Source organism: Cucumis sativus, chromosome 6 (assembly GCF_000004075.3).
Source record: "Cucumis sativus cultivar 9930 chromosome 6, Cucumber_9930_V3, whole genome shotgun sequence".
Lineage (NCBI taxonomy): Eukaryota > Viridiplantae > Streptophyta > Magnoliopsida > Cucurbitales > Cucurbitaceae > Cucumis > Cucumis sativus.
The window spans coordinates 29,430,234-29,446,568 of NC_026660.2; the positions used below are offsets into that span (position 1 = coordinate 29,430,234).

At 33.8% G+C, this 16,335-nt stretch overlaps 2 protein-coding genes across 4 annotated transcripts; both read right to left on the reverse strand.

The window, feature by feature from the left end:
* Positions 1-2,917: 2,917 nt before the first annotated feature.
* LOC101222375 (MLO-like protein 12) lies at positions 2,918-6,602 on the reverse strand. 2 transcript variants are annotated; one of them, XM_004134895.3, is made up of 14 exons: positions 6,362-6,600; positions 6,229-6,286; positions 5,952-6,112; positions 5,720-5,836; positions 5,211-5,271; positions 4,952-5,040; positions 4,770-4,844; positions 4,596-4,684; positions 4,454-4,503; positions 4,302-4,342; positions 4,039-4,212; positions 3,911-3,946; positions 3,684-3,812; positions 2,918-3,445 (listed from the first exon to the last, which is right to left on the reverse strand). In XM_004134895.3, exons 1-14 carry the CDS (start codon positions 6,467-6,469, stop codon positions 3,014-3,016), a joined length of 1,620 nt encoding a protein of 539 aa, XP_004134943.1. In that variant the 5' UTR covers positions 6,470-6,600; the 3' UTR covers positions 2,918-3,013. The 2 variants fall into 2 exon arrangements, with proteins under 2 accessions (XP_004134943.1, XP_031742488.1); XM_031886628.1 differs by lacking the exon at positions 2,918-3,445 and having other exon boundaries at positions 3,689-3,829; positions 6,362-6,602.
* Positions 6,603-7,618: 1,016 nt separating this feature from the next.
* Positions 7,619-13,326, reverse strand: LOC101220018 (auxin response factor 3). 2 transcript variants are annotated; one of them, XM_011659927.2, is made up of 11 exons: positions 12,228-13,326; positions 11,967-12,026; positions 11,459-11,638; positions 11,218-11,302; positions 11,001-11,091; positions 10,755-10,919; positions 10,491-10,610; positions 10,331-10,406; positions 9,387-9,546; positions 8,382-9,298; positions 7,619-8,111 (listed from the first exon to the last, which is right to left on the reverse strand). In XM_011659927.2, the coding sequence occupies exons 1-11, from the start codon at positions 12,525-12,527 to the stop codon at positions 8,067-8,069; spliced, it is 2,199 nt and encodes a 732-aa protein (XP_011658229.1). In that variant the 5' UTR covers positions 12,528-13,326; the 3' UTR covers positions 7,619-8,066. The 2 variants fall into 2 exon arrangements, with proteins under 2 accessions (XP_011658229.1, XP_004134681.1); XM_004134633.3 differs by having other exon boundaries at positions 7,984-8,111; positions 11,967-12,023.
* Positions 13,327-16,335: the final 3,009 nt, after the last annotated feature.

Here is a 16,335-nt window from a genome sequence, read left to right on the forward strand (position 1 = left end):
ATGATCCAACAAAAACACAATATTAATTTAAAGTATACACATCGTACGTTCTCTCAATCATATCAATAATTAATATTTCAAACGTTTCTTCGTCACATGATCAACTTTTTAAAACTATTTTAAGATCAATCTTTTATTCTTCCACATTTGATTTGTTTACAAATATATAGAAATAAAGTTGTATAAGTACATATGTGATTTATTGGTGACAAATTATATCCTATAAACTCTTACCCTTTAGAGGTGTACAAATGTTAATGATCTGTGCACATACATCATAATCAATAATACTAGTTGAGGAGGGAAAATCAAACAGCATAAGTCACATTGAAAAGTAAAACTTGGGATTTGATTTTTTTTAAAACGAAGATGACCAATCCATTATGTAAGCTAAGGAGTCACTTCAGGTGGAAATCAACAAATTATTCATTTAATACACACCATAGTTTAAAAAATAAAACTTCTTCAAATTTTAATGACATTATTTAATACTTAAGACATGTCCTAATTAAAGAATCAAAGATTCAAAATGAAGTGAATTGGTCTAAACTTAGTTCATACATATACTTAAAATAATTTTAAAGTCATTAAAATTAATTAGTTGAAGTTGATTATATATATATATATATATATATTATACTCAATGAAAGAATAATTATTATTTTCATTTCAAAAACATATAATTGTGTGAATATGTTTCTAAAGTTGGATATAACACACCAAAAAGAAAATAAAAGGCAAAACTTAAATTTACGAACCACGATGATATTCTTACCACTATTTTCCCTTTTATTGTTCTATTCTACATTGTACATTATTAAAAAAAAAAAAAACTCTGAAAAATAAATACATCGACTTTTATCTCCATAAACCATAAAATTAACAAATTAACAGTTTTTTAAGAAATCAACTACAGTTAATTAGTTCACCCTCACTAAACTATAATAAAAATTGATATAATTAGGATAAACTTAAATCGCAAATATAATTTGATTATTTTTAAACATGAATAATTACAGTAAATATGCAAAATTAACAAATTTTTTAGATAGAATAATAATAGTAACGATAAACGTAGCAATATAATAATTATAATAGAATGCAATTTTGAAGCAGGATTGGAGTAAACACTTTTATTCATTGATCAGCAATTTGAAAGTATAACCTAATATAAGATAAATAAAGGATAGAAAAAGATAATAAAAGGAGATTACCCACATACCATGCATTCACCCATTAAGCATAGCTTAATTCAGTGAACCTAAAAACAAGAAATGAAATAATTGCAGAAAGACGACATTGGAGAAATAATTGTAAAATAAATTGAGAAAGAAAGAAGAAAAAAAAGTTGTAGATTTAAAACATCCACGTCGGGAAAGCGGTAAGTGTGCAGATTCATCCACTTGGAAGTTTAAAATTTGATTTTGCAAACAACTTGTGGTAATGCGTACCGTTCGTACATATCCATAATAATTTCGTTTTCGTGGAATCATAAATAACCAAATTTAATACCTTAATTAATTTAAATTATTGAATCATTACGTCATTGATGACACCACACCAGCTTTGCCCAAACAGTATTCATATATTTTTTTTTTTAACTTTTGCATTAAAAATTGATTCGGCCACCCTCGTTTTAGTTGCTAATAACTGCGTACAGCGCGGGTGCACCCAATCTTCCCCTGCAACCCAGTCAACCTTTGTTGCTCCCCACGCGTTTAACTAACCATTCCTAATTTTCTTCTTCTATCCATTTTTCTTTTCTTTCGATTTACCGCAAACACTTCTTTTTGAGTCAACTCAAACCTAATCAATTTAATTTATATTTACCCATAAAAAGATAATCTGAAACTCAATTTTTGCATAATTAAAACGTTGGGTTGTTAGAAGGTTTGAGGTGTGACCTTGGTTAGAGAATTTTGTATTTACATTGGTTTAAAATGATAATTTGGTAGAGATTAATAGGAAATTTTGAAAAATGGGTTTGGTTTGGGAAGTGGTGAGCGTTACGCGGATCCGAGTGGGAGAGAATGGGGCGTTTTGTCCACTCAGTTGGGTCCGAAAAAGACATCAAACAAACACCATTTTTTCCCCCTCCTAATGCACATGACCACCCACGTCATGCCTAGCTTTGCCTTTCTCAATTCAATCTTCTTTTGCTAATATCAACTCTCTCTCCCACCTCAAAACTTTCCATTTAACTAAGTTTTATTTAGTACCACACAATCAAATCTTTTCATTTTTTTTGTTCAACCAAGAGTGAGAGCTGTTTTTGTTTTCCCTATGTGCATAGTGTATGTGTTTTGTTTGTTGAAATGTTTCAAATAGCTTCATTCTTACAATACTATGATATTGGAGAAATTGCAACAAGGGACAACCTCTTTTTCATCATTGGTGCTCAATAATTTCGTGTTGAGACAACTTGTTAATTGTATAAAAATCTCAAGCTCATGTAAAATTACATGTTTTTTTTATGTTAATTCATCCAATACGCATCTTAGAGTTACGTTTAAGACAGTAGAAAGCTTCTGATTATAATCATAGTTCATAATTTAATTGAATCGATCGTTTTATTCAATTGACAAATTTTTAGATATTAAATAATAATCATAGAATATTTTAATAACTTTAGAAAAATTACCCGTCAGATATAGAAAAATATTTGACCAAAGTGTATCACCACAGTTATAGACAAAAAGTTTAATTAGAGTTTTCTTAGTTAAACAACTTCAACCGATTTTCGGTGGTGTTGGTATCCACTTAGATTTCCAAGTTTAATTGGGATTAGACTTTTATTAGCTACCCAACCAAAAGTTGGTTACATCTTTAATCCAATTTATCATAAATTTGGTAATTAACAATTATAATATTTATCTAGGAAATATTTACTAGAGGTTAGAGGGTAGAGGCTGCCACATTTGAAAATATAATGTGTAGAAAGTGCATTATTTATTAATGTACAAAAAGATATAAAATATAATACAGATCACATTAAGAAATATATATAAACACACTACATTGCATGTCTTGAAAAATTACGGTGTATTTTGTTAGCCCAATCAAAGGCATCCAATGAGATGGACTTCTGATCCGCCTCTTCGATTGGTTTTTTGCCTTTTAGTTTATCCTCATCGCCATTAACTGAAACCGCAGCAGAACAACTGTTGTTGTTGTTGTTGTATTGTTTATTATTATTGGCACCCGCCAGTTGTAAACGACCATAATAATCCACTGATGCCATGGGCGTCGCCTCCAGTCTGAAAGATGGCGGCGAGTCAACGCCGGCGTCAACTGATGTCCGCGGCGGCGACTGTGAGAAGTTGTAGTCGCAGCCATGTTGGCCTCTTTGCCTTCGAGCAACCTTTTTCTTCGCTCTCCCTTTCCATTTCCTCAGGCCCTCAACCACCCCCTCCGTGAATACCGTTTTCTTCATCGAACTCCCCATCTTTTTTAAACAAACAAAATAGTCGTTTATGTTTTTTTATAGTTTATATAAAATTTATGAATTGTTCATAAACCAACAAAACTAAAAAGTTAGGACTGACTACTCAAGTATTTTGAAAACTAATGGATCACGTTATAAAGGATTTAGATAATACTTGATACATTCTTTGTCCCTCTCTCGTTCTCTCTACTTTCTCAAGTTGTTTTATGAAAGGTGAGGAACAATTTAAAGTACTTGCCTGAGCCACAAGTGCATAGAGAGGCAGAGTAACATAACCACAAATGAACTGCACCAACACCCCGACAGAAACTCCTATTACCAAATCTGCTATCTCTCTTTGAAAGCACGATCTCAGCCCAAATTTCAGCTGCACTAAGTTCAAATCTATTAACTACACCATACTCCTCTATTAATTCATCTTTCCAAAAGATTAAGCTATAATCATACTTAGTACTTAGTACTTACCCATGCCCATGCAAAAAATGCTAATTGGAATGAATTCTGCAAAAGCAAACAACAAAACATTCATAAATAATTTAAAACTTTTAGAAAAAGAAAGAAAGAAAAAGATTGATTATTATTATTATTATTGCCTGGAAGAAAATGAAGTGTATGAAATAGAGAAGCAATTTGGGGCGGCCCAACCAAAAATAATGGTCACTGGGCCTAACAAGCAGAGTTCCTCGAACGACATGAGACTTCTCATGGCTATCCAAACACATCTCCGTCATAATCCCTTGTAATTTTGTCCCAACCAACAAAAGCATCTGAAAAGTTCATTAAATAAAAGATTACACAATTCAAATCCAAACCTTATAAAAGTTACCTAAAAAGTTCAATACACTGTTTTTCTTACTAATAATGGAATAAAGGGAAGCCATAGATAGCTGTGAAACCCTGCCATCAAATTGAATAAAGAACCTCTGTCATTAGCTTCTTGCATGCACTATAAAATAATTCAATTTCTTGTTTGGAAGAGAGTAAGAAAAAGGATATTTCGAGTGTTACCATGTGCACTGAAGAATATGAAGATTACAGAAAACACCCAAACCCACCAACTACAACAAGAAGTAAAATCCACCCATTTTTAGAATTAGTGATATATTCACATAAAAGGGTAAGGCCATTTATTACAAAATGATTCATTCACCTGATTCCCACAACGACACTGAAATCATTATCTAGAGCTCTTGTTATATACTTTTGGAAGTCAAAGTTGGTTCCTTCTCCAAGATGGGCCTGTTCTGATCACAATAGAGAATGTTAATTTTGAGAGATTAGGAATTCAAATTACTTGATTCATTACATAATCCAAGTTAATTACCGTAATGAAACCATGTCTAAGAGTGAGATAATCAGCTGCAGACACAGATTCATAAAATTGTCTAACAAAACAGGCCTACATCATTCCAAATTTTACAATCAAAACAACATTTTATTTTTAATGTGGGAAAAAAGAAGATGATTCAAACGATTAATTAAGAACAAAAAAAAGGTTAAAATTACCGGCCATCGAAGAATGTGGTGGTCACTCCAGAATTTAAGATGCCTCTTGCCAAAGGATGTTTGACGAGCAAATTGAAATCTTCTTGGATCTAGTAATTAATTATTGTCCCACACAAAAGGAAAAACGATTGTCATTTTTCAACGGGGATGGTCCACCAACATTTAATTTCCTTTCTCTCCCCATTTTGCAGCTAAAACTACCATCTATTCTTCTGTAATACAATAGTATGACAAATATTTTGATTAATTATATGTTTACCAGTTGTAAATTGATATTCCAAAGTTCTGGTTTTTGCTTCCCAAGACTGCCATCTTCTCATCTGCAATAAAAAAACATCAGTTATCACCTTAAATTCCAAATTCTAAGCCATATTACTATAAACAATAGTATAGATTATATTTAAAGTTGGCATGGAGTGCAGTAAATAAATTGAAAAAAGTATGTAATTAGTCCAATAAAATGGAATTTGAAGAAGTAGACAGAGGATTTAACGAACAAATATTATTGAGGATAGTGAAGTTTTATGTGTACGCATCTCAAAAGTCTTGCCCCAAATAAATTTATGTAAAATTCTTATCATTACCCTACACAGCTACTCTAAACTACGCATAACCTTCACATTTGGTCAAGTCTATCATCACATCAACCATATTTTCTTTCACATCTTCTTCAATGACTTTTATATCCATTTTTTTTTCTTCTTTTCTTTTATTCAATGTCTAAGTTAATTGAATTATGTTTGTATTAGAGGAAAGGAAAATAGGTACCTTGGCGATTCCAAGACTATAGCTGAGTAGACTGGAGAAGATATGAACAAAGGCTAAACAAATGATCAAATACTTAACTTGCTTTGCACCATCTCTAGACAGCAATGAAGCTTTCCCCTGCAAATTACCAAATTAAACAGCGAAGTATAATTTCAAATTAACAATATATATATATATATATTATAATAATGTTTTTGTGTTCGTGTATGAATTTTAGTTTTAGTTAATTTACCTGTGAATCACACTTGGGTTCTTCCAAGAAGTAAGTGGAATTGAAGTTGATAGTGTGACAGGGCAGAAATTTGTGATTCAAACTCTTAGGAATGCAAATGTTAGCAATTCCTTTCTCGCTCACCGTCAATAACAGCGATACAAATCCCAAAAGCATCAATTCTGTAGAAATATATACACAAACATATCCACCACATAATTTTTTCTTTAGAATTAAGATAATCAATTAAATAGTTGGCTAGTAATAATAAATATACTATTGAATTGAGAGAGCGCACCGGATTTGATATTGTCGAGAGCTTGCCTGAGGGATTTCCTTCTTTTGATGCTGAAAAACTGAAAATGAAATAATGTGAAGAAAGAAGAAGAAGAAGAAGAAGAAGAAATTTGGTTGTTGGGGTAGTACAGTACCCGTTTGACAAGAAAGTGAAGCAAATATTCTGTGGAAATGGAAATGAGAATCAACAAAAAGCAGACAGTGGCCACTGCCCATGTGGGGGTTCGTTCCAAACTCGCCATTGCTTTTCTTTCTTCACTCTGCTCTCTGCTCTCTTCTCTCACTATACACAACTCCTAAATCAAACAAACTCCACTGGTTTTTAATATAATGCAAATACCACACCACTCCCACAGACAAGCAAATGCATTATGGAATATATGTATTTATATATATGAAATATTGTCTAAAATACCCTTTTTTTTTAGTTTGCTACAAATTTTTAAAAATCTCATTTAATATTTTCTAAAATTGAATGTTAAAACAACTTATAGTTTGGATATATGATGAAACATTAGTTAAATTTTAATTTCATTCTTGAGGTAGAGTAGTGAATGTGATAGAGAAAAAATTATTGTGGTGAGTTATTTGAGAGATTTTCAATGATTTCAAAAATAGTCAGTACACCCCTCCATATTTACTTATACTATTTTCTAATTTCAATTTTCGTCCAACTTATAAGACAACCTTGAAAACAATCAATCAAATGTAGTATTACAATTTACAACTTTTGGAAGGAAAAAAAAAATAGCAATTCCCATTTTTAGAAAGGAATAAATGAGAATATTATAGAGTATTTTCTTATATAATTAGCCTATTTTTACCATTTTAAGAGTTGAGATTGTTGAGAAGACTAAATATGTAATTTAGCTACATATATATTTATATTTTCAAATGATGGTTGTGAAATTAAATAATTAAGAAAGAAAGAAAAAAGAGGATGACGTGAAGAAAAGAAATAGGAAAGAAAAGGAAGGATGACTTGTGAAATACTCAAAGTTAAGGGGAAAGAGGTAGCGAAATGAGGAGGGCGTTCACAGCGTTTTTTCTCGTACGGACTGCGGAGTCTGTCTACTTCCTTCCATTTATTTCTTTCTTATTGTTTTTATGGAGAGTCTAATCCTGATTTTGACGTCCAAAATTATGGGTTTTTTTAGTCCTACTCCGAGGTAAGAAATCAAACTCATTTTGATATTCAAATTGTATATTTTGTAAGTTATTGGTTTTTGAACTTGAGTAACTTTTAATCTCTCGGATATTGAATTTTACTATACCAATTTAAAATGGAGAAAAATACTTATTTTTAAAAAAAAAAACACAGTCAAGGTTCTCTGTTCCTTTTAATATTGCATGTAATTACCCTTTATAATGATTGAGCATCTCAACTTTCCTTAAAAAGCTACAACCAAATATCTACCATACATTTAATATAAAGTAGGATTTTACAAATTATGGGTCTTTTCATGCCAACAAGTTTTGCCTCTAAAGTTTATGGCAATATTCGTGGGTGGGAAATCACATCATTACACCCTCCTTCCATCATAATATTTCTCCATAACTAAACTGCCATAACTTTTACTTCTTAGAACAGTCAGTCTAAACATTAAACAATACACAAATTACAATCTGAGGTACAAGAGATCAATAACAACAAATGGATATCATTACAATCAACACAAACCACCAGGTGTTCAGCAACTGCACTAGCGTTGCTTGTAATTCAAAACAACAAAATCAGGCAGTAGTCTTCTTCCCATTTTTTTTTCTTTTTTCTTTTTTTCTTCTTTTTTTGTTAACCCCAAATGTTCTTTGCTGCCCCCACAAATAAGTCAGACCCATTCAGTAGTAGGTATTGTAATTTGCAAGGTGGTACTGAAAAGCCCCCTGCATCACAATGCAGATCAGATTTATCAGGCTGTGACAAGCTTTTTTTCAGTGGCTAATGCTTTTACTTTTTTATCCCACCTTCCTTTCTTTAACAAATAAAAAAGATAATTAGAAGCTGAGTTATCTACAATAGCCTGATTGCAGAGAGGACCTTTCAGAATTCAGATATTAAATGTTGATGTCAAGTATCGATCTTGAAGATTCAAGCATCAAATATGTTTATGCAAAATATATCGCCTCTACGGCACGAGCAGATAAGTTACTTACTTTGGTGCAGTTGCTTCCAACCACCTTGTTCATCAGAGGAGACTTCAAAGGACATTGTACTCCCATATTGGAAAGAACAGTGGTTGTTCCTGCATTAATGGGAGTTGTAGCTGAAGAACCCTTGTCGTCTTTATTCCCAACATTCTTTTCCTCTGTCAATGAAAAACCAAACAATCTACAGCCAGCTTTGCAAGTGGAAGACAGATCTTTACTGACTGTAAACGCTGCTGATGCTGTTGTTGTTGAAGGATGTGATAGCCCGAGCTGATTCTGCTCTCCCAATGAAGTGGGACACATGCCTTGTGGGATGAATTCAGTGTTCATGCTATGGTCGGTCATAAATGTTGTCCCAGAATGATGGGATGTACTTTTGTTCATAATCCTCTGTTCTGCGAAATTGCCACGGTTATGTGAATTAAAGCTTTGAACAGGAACCATTGACTGCTGAAACATGAACACGGAAGATGGTGATGAGACTTGTACAGAAGGAATGGAAGACCGAGTGAGGAAATTTTCACACTGCATTGCCATGGGCCATCCATCTTTAGTCCTAGGCAATCGAATGCCGTCGGCAGGACTGCAACCACCATTTGCCTTAACTTCATTGGTGGCCACGGCCCTACCATAATAGGGACTTGGAAATATTTCTTGACCTTGCAAGACCTTATGGTATTGGAAGGATTCATCAAACACGATACCCCGGGAGGAAGTTTCGGAGTTGATAAGTGGGTTTCTTGGACCATTTCTCATCAGAGCTATCCCAGAACCATGTAAACCAGGGATCAATCTCCTCTTTTCAGGTGGACAACGATTGTTGTTGTCACCGTCAGGGGGAGTACTGTAACCTAAAATTTCTTGACCTTGCAAGACCTTCTGGAACCTTAAAGATTCCCCAAAGTCTGATGCTCCAATCCCATCTGCAAGAAGCAACAGAAAGAACAGAGGATGGTAGGTGAGACGATGGCTGATTAAGTAAATATATAGTAGTGTGCATGGCAGACTTACTTGGAACTGGAAACTCTAGTTTTGTGGAAGAGAGCCCAATTCTGGTTCTTTTCAGACCAGGTGGAACCAAGTTGGTGGACAGAGAAACAGAACCAGAGGGCTCGATCTCCCAAGGGGAAACCCTTCCATGCCTGTTAGTTTCGCCATCGTCCCACCTCACCTGAGAAGAAATCAAATTTGGCCATATAAAGCAACAACTTGGAGCCTTTGCAATTACTAAAACTCAATAGAAAACCTAGGAGAGAGCATGCAAAACCATATAGTGAGAAATGCAAGAATTCCACTTCTATATAAACTGCATTAACTCCAAAATAAACAAAAATCAAATAAACACTAAATATTCACAATAATGAAGAAGTGATTTTTTTGGTCTAAAGCAATTGAAGCAAGGCTGTCAGCACCAGAACCCGCTTAAATCCTTCTGATGCCATAAATTAGACACAATAATTGCCAGGTGTAATTTTTTTGGTCTAAACAGCAATTGAAGCAAGGCTGTAAGCACCAGAACCCGGTTAAATCCTTCTGATGCCACAAATTAGATACAAGCATTGTCAAGTGAACACGTAGTCCTCTTCAGTCAAACATCTATTTATCTTTTCAACTAAAGTACAAAAGTTAATCTATCTACACATGGATAACTCGAATATAGAAAAGCCAAGGCTGAACTTCTCTGTACGGCCTAGATAATTTTATAGTCCAGATAATACTAGCAGATAAAAATAAGATACTAGAACACCAGATGCATTTATCTCTGACAATAAACAGCCTAGGAGAGCCTAAGTTTCATTAGAGAGATGCATTAGTAAACCAAAGTAGACTGACACTCTTTACAAACATTTCCTATGTGATAACAACCATTTGAATTTTAATAAGCTCTCAAAGAAAATACACTATATTTGAACTCAAACTCCTGTGTAAAAGGCAAACTTGGGAATGGTTCCTACCATAAGGGACCTCCACCTTGATCCCGGCCATCTGATAGGATCCACATCGCTAACTCCAGTTATATGTCCAGTGTGTCTGCGGATAAGTATGAAAAAAAATTTAGTAAATGTTCCAACCACCATACATTAACTGCAAAGCACAAAACCATTAATAGCACACCTTCGATCTGCCCCATCATCGGTTTCAAAACTCAGTCTAAACCTCAATCCAACAGAAAAAGAATGGTTAATGCTCTTCAAGAACTTGTGAAAAGGCAAGACAAACTGTGAAGACGCAGCCCTGCATAGAAAAGCAATGATACAAAATCCATTAGAATCATGCATGCTGAAAGATCTTCCGCATTCTATAGAATCCCTATATTATTTAGGTGAGAACTAACTGAACATGGTTCTTTGTTTTAATAAAATCAAGTGGTTAAGCTACCTCGGATTGTAGCATACGCTAAAAGAACTTTTTGAGGATACAGCATTAACCACATCCATGATACTACTAGAGTTGAGCTGCTGACTGCAAATATTAGAGAAGGCAGAACCACTTTTAAGCTGTGCAGCTCTTCGAATCCCCAGTCTTAATTCACCATCATTGCCCCTGTGAGTGAAATTATGTGATAATCATACACAAGGCATATGGTTATCTCGGCTTGAAATTTTACCACAAAGTTCGAAATACCTAAGAAAAAGCACTGCATCTCCAGAAACAAGCCTTTTCTTGTTCACAAAAGCACTCCATCCAGTGGTCAGCAAATGCCTTCTAGGCTGCCCTGCTCAAACCAGATAGTAAACTCAGAAACAAATACTAGGGAAAAGAACTGCTGTAGTCAAGTAATCGAGCAAAAAGATTGGACTTTGAAAGTAAAAAACCAAATATCTTAAGTTCTAAGTTATACCGCGATATATGTGCCTGAACTTCCATTTTAGGCCAAGGAGATCCTTTGCTACAAGCTCTTGTGAAGGCCTCTGTTGATTATAATCCTGAAGAATTCACACGTCTCAAGATTGTTAAATAATCAAACGAAATACCCAATGAAGCATATTGAATAAACTATAATGTTAAAAATAAAGATGTAAACAATACAGAATGAGGGGAAAAAACATAGATAGACATATACGCTTGAGCTTAACAATTACCAATGGCGGGAAGCAATCCTCAGCTGCACGTCTAGGGACAGAGAAGCCTCCATGAGTACTAGTGTCGGAAGCAGTAAGAGTCTTGCAGAACATGTGGGGTGTTGTAGTCTTTTCACCTTCTTCAACATCCTCCTCCTCGCTGTCATTATTCATCTCTTCCTGCATCTTGTGCTCCATTTGCTGTAAAACAATAATGGCATTAACAAACAGAATAATCTCATCTGATTCACAGGAGCAGGAAGTGCAGGAAGAAGAAAAAAAATTAAAGATAAGACTTGTACTGTGCCACAGAGAGTTCATTGAAGCTGAATGGTAAAGGAAGTATTAACTTGAACAAGTACTACAGTCGTGCTAGGGGAGTTTCAATTAACACCCATTTTTGTTTACCAGATAACATCCTCAAATGACATCGAAATCAACCTGTTCATGCTTCTTTCATTTCCTTTCTCTTTTTTTTTTTCCTCGGACTGCAAACGATACATAAAAATTGCGAAAAAAAAAAACTCACCTCGTTTTCAGGAAACAACGAGACCTGAGCATAAACCTCGTCACTCCCAGCTTCAGCCTGCTTTTAAAACCACATTTCTCATACAGTAAGCGATTTACCAAAAACCCACTGAACTTGAGAAAGCAAAATTCCATAAATAGAAACCCATCCCAATTCAATTGCAAGAAATCAGACACAATCAGGAAAATGACATCAACAGATCATCAACATTACACAAAACCCACGCCGAGAAAGACAGAGAAGCAAACAAAATAGGCTTACATGAAGCTGAACATCAATGACGCGGCAGAGGATGTGAGGAGGGAGATCATAAGGTGTAGGCGGAAATTCTTGCATCTGTTCGAAGTGACCCTGGGGCAAGTAGACAACCAAACTCCCCTTCTTGGGCAAAGACGTGAGAGGGCCAGCACAAGCATGCCATAACTCCAAGCAAATTGAGGAAGTAACAGAAGGCGAAGGAGAGGAAGTTAAAGCAGAAGCGGAGGAAGAAGAAACAGAGGAACCAGCGGGAGAGTGAGATTCATCTTCTTCAGTAGTATTTAGATCGATGAGAGCACCCATTTGAAAGGTAAGCCCTAGAAGAAAGAAGAAGAGGGGTGCAGCAATAAAAGTAGAAGAAGAAGAATAATAATAAGAAAGAAGTGGTTAAATAGAAGCCTGAAAAGATGAAGGGTTTCAGAGAGTTTCAGGAACGGAAGAAGAAAGAGTGCGAGGTAAGAGGAGGAGGAGCTCATGCCTGCATTTTTAGAAATGGGTGCACCTTCGCTAATGCTAAAAGAGGGTCTTCCGCTCAAAAAACAACACACTACACACAGAGAAAGACCAGACCCCTTCTCTCTTTCTCTCTCACACACACATAGTAACACAAACACCTCTGTTACTCTCGACCCCTTCTTTCGTATTTCCCTTTAGATAGAGAGAAATGGGGTTTTGTGGGAAATCAATATCAAATCAAGATTTGATGGGTTAATTAAAAGAAAAGTAAAGAAAGGAAATTGAAAAGAGAAAATAGGGGAATTGATATAATTTTGACCTCCCCTTTTCTTTGTTGTTTCTGTGTGTGTGTGTGGTTGTGCAGAGAGAGAGAGACTGAACTGGAGCAGTACTGCAGCGGCTGCAATACTGCGACTGCAAGGAGTGATGTATGGCAGAAAGACGAAGAAGAAGAAAGAGAAAAGAAAAAAGAAAAAAGAAAAAGAAAAAAAAGATAGTAGGAGTGAGTGAGAGCATTGGTTAGTTAAATTCCACCATTAAAATATCAGAAACTGAATAAACAGCGATTTGTGTACGGCTCGCCCGTATTTCCGGTGGGATGTCTATCCTGTCCCTTTCTACCTCCACAAATCTCTCTCATATCCCTCATCCCATCACCATTCCATTCCTTTTCTTCTCTCTCTCTCTCTCTTCTCAAACTCTTCAAAATCTTTCATTCTATTTCTTAATCATTACTAATCAAGCTTCTACCTTTCTCTTCCCTCCCCCTTAATCATCATCCTTGTTTTACATTCACTAACTTCTCCCCCTACCCCTCTCTTTCTATTTTTACTTTCCTTCTTTCTATAATTACAATCTTTGTTATTCAACCCTTCCATCCTTCAATTAGGTAAAACCAATACATCTTTTTTTTCTCTAATTTCATATTAAGTCCTTCTTACACGCTCCTATTTTACTTCTAGTAGTCTTCAACAGTTCCTTTATTTCAACCATGTTAAACTGTTTGATATCATTATGATTTTAACACAGTTTAATTCCTTTACATTCATTTTTGTCTATCCACTATCAAAACATTTGGTCGTAGTCTCGTTTACTCTTTAATCTTCTTTTCATGGGTGTACTCCTCAACTAAAACTGTCAAATTCATCTTGAACAACGGTCTTATTTGTAATGCAAAATCAAACCTTCTTTGATTAAAATCAATTCTTTACCATTACAATTTACTCTACTAACTTTATACTTATTGGAGCCTCTACAGATTATCAAATTTACAATCGAGGTTAAATTGTTGATACAATTTTAATAATTGAAGTCACTTACCTCATGGGTCCATCAAATTAACATTAAAACATATTTTATTCTCAACAACAAAAAAAAAAGTTAAAAGTTTTGAATGTATACTTTTACACTGTACTATGTTGCATGTCTGAACCAAAAAAAAAAAAAAAACAATAAAAGTATATGAAATTACATGTTTTTTCTTCCTATTGGCTTGATTGAATTTTGAGAAGTAAAGTGCAATTTTTGTTCAAATTAAAAATAATTTGTATTGTAAGGTTGGATCGGTATCAGCTGTAGGCTTCTATTTTGTTTAATTTGTAGCATGTTTCCTTAAAATTAATTTTATGCCTCCTGAAGTACAAAAAGTAATTTTCTTTTTGTTAAGTGTTTAAAAGAATGTTCCATGTACGTGATTTTTCTATCCTTGGTATAAAGTTAAATTTTATTTATATACAAATTGATTAGACTTGTTGGATAATCTACTCTGTCTTCTATGTATTTGATATAAAAGTAATTTTGAATGGTTAGATAAATTGCTTAATTATGTGTCAAATAATGAATGAAACAAGGTATACTATGGTGGCACTAACAATTATGTATAGTAATTGATGCTTAAATTGATTGGACATGATTAATTATTAGATGTTACAAATTTTGTTTGATTACTAAAATTCTATAACATGCATATAACTTTGAATTTAATTTAAAAAAGATTGTTGTAGCCAGAAATGTCATGTGTTATGATTTCCTTTGACAAAAAGCAATGGACTATATATAAAACAGCGTAATCATTTCTATCCAATTAGGGGACAATATAATTAATTAGTGGTTGAGACAATATTGATGTTTGTTAGTTACGAACTTATTTAAACTTCTTTCTAAGATTCTTTGGCTATTTTGCTTGCACCAAATTGTCATTATTACAATAGGGGATTGATTTCTGAATGAACTAGGTTGATTAATTTAGGTTTACCATTAATTTATTTAATTAAAGAACTGTATATTAATTATTGTAGTTCTAAAAACTTGTCTGGAAGAGCTTAAAAGTCATTCATAAAACAAGTGAAGTAATCATGGATCATTGAAGTGTTGTTTAATTATAAAAGTTATTCAGGGGGTCTTCAGTATTTGATTTGTTTGTTTTATTTCTTGAAATGGTTAAGCAGGGTTGGTTTTGAATTTCAATTATTAAAAACGAACCCTGTGATTATTAAATGGGATGTGTATAAGAGGTGACATAATAATCCCATAAATAAACTAGTGGGGCACAAAGCTCAAATGGCTTGATATATATATATATATATATACTGGAATTTAAAATAAAATAAAAAAGAGAAAGTGAAGAAGAAACAAACAGAAAGTGATAAGAAAATGTCATTACTAGGATGAATTCCAAATCTTGAATAGAACTTTGTTCACTTAACCACCTCTCCCTTGTCCAATCTTTTTATTTTTCACTTTTATTTCATGCAGTATGAAAGTTGGCCTTTTGCTGTCTTTATAGGTCGTCCAATTTCCGAAAATAATTTATTGAGAAAAACAACCCCACATTTTGCCAAATTCAAAATCAAATGTCAAATCTTGTAACATATTAACACACTAAGATATATAGTTGTAAGAAAAATGAGGGGAATTATTGGGGAGGAGGGGGGGTGAAAGAATGAATAAAAAAGAAAAGGAAGAGAGAAGAAATGGGAAAGTAAAAGGGAAAAAAGGGGGTTGTAGTTTGTAGACATTATAATTAGCAAAATTGATGTTGATTATGAAGGTGGGAATCTTTTTTCCCCAAAAGGAAAAAGGGGCAAATTTGTAAAACGAGAGAAGGTGTGGACAAATGTGTCAACAGTAATATGAGAATGGCAGGTCCCTTTCAGAGCCATCAATTGCAATAAACCCAAAACACAGGGCTGGCTACCCAGACCACAACCTTTTTATTCATTTTTCTTTTATATATTTTCAATTAATAGAAAAAAATAATTCATTTTTTAAAAAGAAGAAAGAAAAAGTAAAGATTGGAAATAGGTTTAGATTAGGGGGAAAGATAGATAACATAGATAGATAGGTAGCTCCATAACCCGGACAAAACGGGTTACAACTCAATGCCCAATTGGTCATCTCTCAGTCTCTGCTTTTATCCTTTACTGGAAACCCCCTTTTACCCCCACGCGCTCTCCTCCCTCTTCTTTTCTTACTTTCTTTTACTATTCTAATAATAATACCCTTCAACAATCTTTTACTTTTCCAACCGACTCAATTTTACATATTAATGCACACACTTTACTAACTTAATCATCATCTAAACTCATTTTTAAATACTCATATCTTTCTATTATCTACTTTTTCTTAAATATAAATCATACAATTATTAGATAAA